The sequence below is a fragment of the Pyxicephalus adspersus genome, chromosome 12, assembly GCF_032062135.1.
Source record: "Pyxicephalus adspersus chromosome 12, UCB_Pads_2.0, whole genome shotgun sequence".
NCBI classification, from domain to species: Eukaryota; Metazoa; Chordata; class Amphibia; order Anura; family Pyxicephalidae; genus Pyxicephalus; species Pyxicephalus adspersus.
Genome location: NC_092869.1, coordinates 35809749 through 35816824, shown reverse-complemented (window position 1 = coordinate 35816824; position 7076 = coordinate 35809749). Strand labels below are relative to the sequence as shown.

General features: G+C 39.0%; 1 protein-coding gene across 2 annotated transcripts in view; it reads left to right on the top strand.

Annotated features, from left to right (window-relative positions):
• The window catches only part of FANCM (FA complementation group M), an 87462-nt gene that overhangs the window by 58417 nt on the left and 21969 nt on the right, over window positions 1–7076 (top strand). For both annotated transcript variants that reach the window (XM_072428053.1, XM_072428052.1), the window contains exons 9-12: window positions 258–445; window positions 2512–2718; window positions 4761–5147; window positions 5874–6026. In XM_072428053.1, the coding sequence (XP_072284154.1) occupies window positions 258–445; window positions 2512–2718; window positions 4761–5147; window positions 5874–6026 (935 nt within the window). The remainder of the gene's footprint in view (window positions 1–257; window positions 446–2511; window positions 2719–4760; window positions 5148–5873; window positions 6027–7076) is intronic.

The window sequence follows — 7076 nt, the reverse complement described above, 5'->3', positions numbered from 1 at the left end:
TATCCAGTTCTGTGTTGTTGAAGACCATTTGCAACCCATCCATACCTGGACATTTTTAACCACACAGGCGTTTCAGTATCAGTATTTCAGTATTACCCAAACATGTTGGTGTCAATGCAGTTGTTGGATTTTGACAGGAAATATTTTGACAAGAACTATTAATGTTCAATAAAAGGATATACAGTACTACAAGATATTGCATGACCTGGATAAATGAGGATATTCACAGTTATGTGTTTTCACTCTTTGTTTTGCAGGGCAGAATTCTTCTGAAAAAACTCCTGAAGACACTCGGATCATGATCTTCTCTTCATTTCGAGACAGTGTTCAAGAGATAGCGGAAATGCTCAACCGCCATCAACCCACTGTACGAGTTATGACCTTTGTGGGACATTCGTCCACTGGAAAAGGAGTAAAAGGTTATACCCAGAAGGAGCAACTTGAGGTTGGCCATGTTCTTTATTGTCTGTCTTTAGTACTTCAGAATGTTTCCATCCATACTTTTCCTGATGTCCCAAATTGCTAACGTGGGATACGGCACAAAGATGTCTTCTGAACACAAAACAGTTATACAGAGAGATCAGTCTTAACAAGTCGAGTTTAAGTAGATGTAATGAAAATGGAAATGTCATTTTTTCCACCTTAATTGGCTCACTGCTTTTTCCAGAAGTTGTTGCAATACAATCATGTTGCAAAATGAACAAGTAGACTTTTTCACTTAGTACAGTATTCTCCCCAGAAATTTTTTTAAGCTGGTGGGAAAATGCTGTAGGTGGCTTGTGGTCCCTTTATTGCAGGGGTGCCAAACTCTGGCCCGCAACATCCTTTTTTTTTGGCCCCCAAAGGAATCCTAAATATGAATTGCAGCAGGCCCGCTACTGTATTGAAATAGCGCCGCTACTACAATTTTCGGCATCACTCACGTCTATAGATCAGCAGCCTCTCTGCCTATGCATGGCCCCACATTGGACTGTTTTCTTGACGCAGGGAATTGTAGTAGCGGTGCTATTCAATTTTCAAGTTTGGCCGGGAACTTTGTCTAAGTTTTTAATTTTGGCCTATTGTGTATTTTAGTTTGACACCCCTGCTATATTGTGTACTCAGCTTTTCCGTAGCCACCCAAAAACAACACTGAAATGTGCCGGGTGGTGCATCCAGCTAAAAGAGCCTGGGGAAAACACTGTGGTATATAGGAGGGAAGAAGTGATTAAAAACCTGGTCTAAGTCAAATGGCTTACAGTAGAAGTCTAAAATGAAACATACGGAAATTACATGCAAAAAAGTTATGTTTTAAAAGAAACTCACACCTGAATGAAAAAACCCTGCCTCGTGCCTCTTACCCATTTATTCAAGAACACACAAATATGAGCTCAACAAATCCCTTGCCATTCTTTTCTACTATGAAATATATATTGGTCACCACCTTGCCTCCAACCTGTGATTCAAGGAGGAACAGCTGACAAATACAGTATTTTATTTGCTCTTCCTATTTTATTGTGTTCCTTGTCAACAAAGGGCCACAGGCGCACATCTAACTTCTAGTGTTGCCTTTGGTACTAGCAAACTAGTACATTGCAATGTTAAAGACCAGAGTGTTTATGATTCACAGCCTGAGTGCCACAGGTTGTCCTTCTCTATGTACAGGTCATTTGTAATGTATTATTATTTTATTTTTCACACAACAGGTGAATTCTCACTTTTCAATCTGGCACTGGTGTCTAGTGTTTACAAGAAAAGGTTTCAGAAATCATAACATGATTTCATGGGGGCTGCTGATTTGCTCCTCTATAAAGGAATTTATAAAAAGATGCATCTGACAAGGGATTTGTTAAGCTCATATTTGTGTGTTCCTAGATAGATATATGTATATATATGTCCCATGCCTCCATGTTTGTTCAGTTCTCTTTCTTCTTATTGGTCTTGGGCTCCCTGCTGATTTGAGTATGTGAAAGACCTTCATACCTCATTTGTACATTTCTTGAGGCTTCAGAACAGTTTAGACATGTGGAGCTGCTTGGAAGTGGTATGAAGCGGTTAGATTTTAGGTGGTAGTGGGCATGAACAAGCATAACTGGAAGAAGAAAAAAAAAAAAACTAACTTGCCAAATTACTAATTACTTTGAGAAGTGACTGCTTGAGAGATTTGCTGCTACCATCAGACACAACAAACTCTGTAGCTTCTTATTCTAAACTTTATTTTCCCTCGCTTGATGTTCTTTTCACTCAGTGGTAGTAAAGAGAAACATGCTTTGCTCTCAGTTATGAGCTGTGCCCTACAAGCAGTGCTCCACCTAGATTTTTTTTTAAAGCTGGTTGGCAAGCAATTGTAGGCGGGTGGAAGCCCCTGTATTGTGACCTAACTCATCAGTAACCACCCAAAAACAGCCAGGTGGTTACTGAAAAGTGTCGGGTGTTGCACCCAGCTAAAAGGGGCTGGGGAGAACACTGCCTACAAGGCAGCTTCTAGAAAGCATTTGTCATAACAGTGAGCATAGTTGTTGCTTTTTTCAGGTGGTAAAGCAGTTTCGGGAAGGCGGCTATAACACTCTGGTCTCCACCTGTGTTGGAGAAGAAGGTCTGGACATTGGAGAAGTGGATCTAATTATTTGTTTTGATGCTCAGAAAAGTCCAATCCGCCTGGTGCAGAGAATGGGAAGAACCGGAAGGAAACGGCAAGGACGTATAGTAGTCATATTGTGCAAAGGCCGGGAAGAGCGAGTAAGTCTGTCTGTTTACACTACTGTGTGTTTCCTAATAGCTGACATCTTGCACACAACCTAATACATGGTTGAAATGTATGTTTATGAGCTATTTTACCCTCTCATGGATTTGGGATTTTTGTCCATCTAGTCCTAAATTTACACAGCTCTGCCACATAGCATTTATTAATATTATTATTATTATTATTATTATTACTACACAGTATTTATGTAGCGCCATCATATTACGCAGCGCTGTACAAAATCAATAGTCGTGTCACTAACTGTCCCTCAAAGAAGCTCACAATCTAATGTACCTACCATAGACATGTCATTAATATAGTCTAAGGTCAATTTTGAGGGGAAGCCAATTAACCTTAATGCATGTTTTTGGGATGTGGGAGGAAACTGGAGTACCCGGAGGAAACCCACGCAGACACAGGGAGAACCTGCAAACTCCATGCAGATAGGATCCTAGCAGAGATTAGAACCTGGAACCTAGCGCTGCAAAGGCAAGAGTGCTACCTCTGAGCCACCGTACTGCCCTGCCAGTTAGAGCATAACTCTAACTGGCAGGGCAAGGGAGCTGTTTTTGTCTGCATCAGTTCAGTAACACTTACAGGTCTTGGACCTGTCCCAGCTTGTGATTGGGTTATGAAAAAAGACACAGCAAACTCTTTTACCCTGTTGAGAAACTCCTTGACTGAAGTGCTACTGACTGGCCCTTTGTGCTGCTTTTCTCAACCTGAGCTCTTCCATGTAGTGGGCTATAGTTCTATGCTTCAGGAAGTACCTTTAACACTTGAACATTATTGTTTTATGTAGGCTTCAAAAATGTGTTTGCAGCAATGTATGTATAAGCAACCATATTAGTTTGTCAAGTATGCAGGCTGTTCTTCCTGAATAACAACACAGCAAAAGGGACCTCAGAGAGCCTTTTCTCATCATAGTCACATTTGTTGCTGGATTTCTGTGACCATAAACGTTTTTGGCAACTTATTTGCTCTTGTTGAGTTGCCAGAGATGATTGATTTCCTGTCACTAAAGAGCCACTTTCTAGAAAACAAATCTTTGTACTGTGTCCTGTTAAAACCCAGGTGCTGTAAGCTGGTGAAAAGGAAATAGACCCCTCACTGGCATTAACCAAGGCAAGGTTTTTTAATACTGACAATACCTTAGGTCGCACAATGTATTACTACCATTTACTTAGAATATGAACCGCTTATCTAACAATTGGCCTCTACATGACTTCTGAATGTTTTTATGTAACCTTGACACAACCCTGCATCTTAACTGCATGCTACGGCTAACATTCCATCTACTTGCACAGTGTGTAGGAAGATGATGTTGTGCTGTATTGCATACATGTATATGTTAGGAAGATTGTTAAGCCAAAAAAGCAAAATTGAGAACTATAGTCTTTACATAGTAGGTGGAATGTTAAAGCTGAACTCCAAATAAATACACTGTTATCATACACAGATTCAACACGGTATAACTCTTTAACTTGCACAGTTCATTAACCTGAATTTTCCTCTGCTGTTAGGCAGTACAGCTTGGTCGCCACCTTGCCTCCAACCTGTTATTCAAAGAGGAACAGCTGACAAATATAGTATTTTCTTTGCTCTTCTTATTTTATTGAGTTCCTGTCAACAAAGGGCCACAGGCGCACATCTAACTTCTAGTGTCGCCTCTGGTACTAACAAACTGCTACATTGCAATGTTAAAGACCAGAGGGACACAGGTTGTCCTTCTCTATGTACAGGTCATTTGTAATGTATTATTATTTTATTTTTCACACAACAGGTGAATTCTGACCTTTCAATCTGGTACTGGTGTCTAGTGTTAACAAGAAAAGGTTTCAGAAATCATAACATCATTTAATGGAGGCTGCTGATTTGCTCCTCTATAAAGAAATTTATGAAAAGATGCGTCTGACCTTTAGTTGACCTAATTCATGTGCCCTTACTTGAGTAGGTTTTGCATTCCTTTATGCAGCTTTATGAGAATGCAAAACTACATTGAACACAGGCCCTTCATTTAATTTTATTTTTCATGTAGACCTATAACCAAAGTCAGAGCAATAAGAGAAGCATCTACAAGGCCATTCTGGGAAAAGACTCAATTTTTCACCTTAATCACGAAAGTCCTCGCATGGTTCCGGAAGGGTTAAACCCAACAGTGCACAAAATGTACATAACTCAGGGAACCTATGATGCCAAAGACGCTGCAAAGCCAATCTCCAAAGACCGCCGTTCAAGCCTTGTTCATCGTAGATCTTCTGTGTTGTTTAATAAAGAATATACAAATAAAAAAGACTGGCTGTTGACACAGGCAGAATTTGAGACGTGGAACCGCCTGTATCGTTTAACAGAATCGAATGGGTTAACAGATGTTGTGCTACCCAGAACACAGTTTGAGCTTTTCAGAGACCCAGAAACCAGAACGGTGAGTATGACCAACCTCTTTACCAAATATGATTTGTAAAGGGATTTGTTCACCATTTTTAAACAGAAGCTGGTAAGTGTAAGTGGCCATTGATGCTTTAATCAGCATATTAATGAGCCTTTAAGCCAATTAACATGGTACAAACTGTAACCAAATGAATGGCTTTCAAAGCCAAGCATGATAGATTGAGAAATTATAGTTAGATCTTATCAGTGAAGTCTGTTGGGCAAAAACAGGAACTAACAAGTTCTAAAAATGTAAATCTTTTGTATTCCATTAGCTATTAAGCTACCCTTATGTTTGAAACACCCTAGCTCCGACTTTAATCCTCTTCCATTGAATAATACTTTTTTTTAACCCACACAATTCTCAAGCAGTAATTACGGAGTTTCTGAGCATCCAAACCTTGTTGGTTGATTTATTTGTTGTATGAAATAAAAATCATCTTGGACTACAATCATTGCTGGATCACTCAGCTTCACTGATGAAACTGTATCCTCTCTAGCCTTGGAAAGCTTTAATAAATCAGGATCATTATGTAACTTTGGTTAAAAATATTCGTATCTACTTTTTTAAAACTTAAATTCTCCCCAATCGTTACATATAATAAGAGTTTTAGTTCCTAGAAGAACCCATAGAACAACCACATACTGTTTAAATGCAGAAACTCTGAGCCAGTTGTGAATTAATTTGGTTTTCTCCTTTTCCCATGCTTACCTAACCTAGGAACAAGCCACAGGAAGTGTCCATGAGCTCTCCTTGTCAGAATGGAAACTGTGGCAGAATCGACCATTTCCAACACACTTTGTGGATCATTCTGTTCGGAGTAAAAATTTTATTGCTGTTATGCAACTGATTGAGCAGATGAGAGAGGAGGAGGTAAGTGGTGCCCAGTTCAATGCAATGTGCCAATATCTTAAGGTAATATGAAAGAAATGTGCTTCAACTCATTTGGATAAAATAAAACTAGAATTGTGAAGGCGGTTTTAAAGTGATCTTGGAGATGATCCATATGTAACAGTTTGGATCCTGGGCTAAGGCTCTGCATTGTGCTTTGACTGCTTGGAAAGTGGAGGTAAAACTTTCCTCCTTTCGAATCCTGCTGAGCCCCACCTCTATCAGTTAGCTCTCAAATACCAGATTTTAGGTAAGCAGCATAGGGCCTGGAATTGGACATTTCAGTGATGGTGCAGAACAATGTGTCCGGGAGAGGTTGATACATAAATTTTACTTGAGTAAAAGTTAAAGTCCCCTGTGGAGCCTAGAACTGACCAGAAAATATTGGTTCTAGACTAAAATGTTTCGTTATAAAGGTTTTTTTTTATACTTTCCATGTTTTTCATACCTAGAACCCACCTGATACCTACTGCTTGGTGGAAACTCTTTGCTTTTTTCCTTTTTTTTGCAAACAGGAAGTAGATGTGTATGACATCTCCTGCTGAAGAACAAGATGTGCCAGGTAAAGGCACAAATCTGTTATAGGAAACATATAAAAGCAGAGCTCTTGGGAATTAATAGACTGAACAGCAGACATATGCTTGGGTACCATAAAATATATAAAAAAAACATATAAATGGTGAAGAGATGACATTGCTAGGCTTCTGTTTGCCAACAAGGTCTTAATCTATATTAGACTCTTTGTGCTCAAGGAGAATTGGTATAAAAAAAGTAGCAAATTACTGTTTGTGTTTAAACATAAAAAACCCTGTTGTGTTTGTTCTTTGTATTCCAGAATATAGCCTTTAATACAGAAGTTATACCAATTTTTTAACGACACATAAACCCCATCATTTCTCTTTTTTTTTTTATGTTTGTTGACATCAGAACCTCTTATTAATCTATTCACTGCAAAATAGCTTTATTTATTTTTATCTTCCTAAGTCTAAACCACTTTACCATTATTTTCTGTGGATTTGAGCTGTCCCAGAG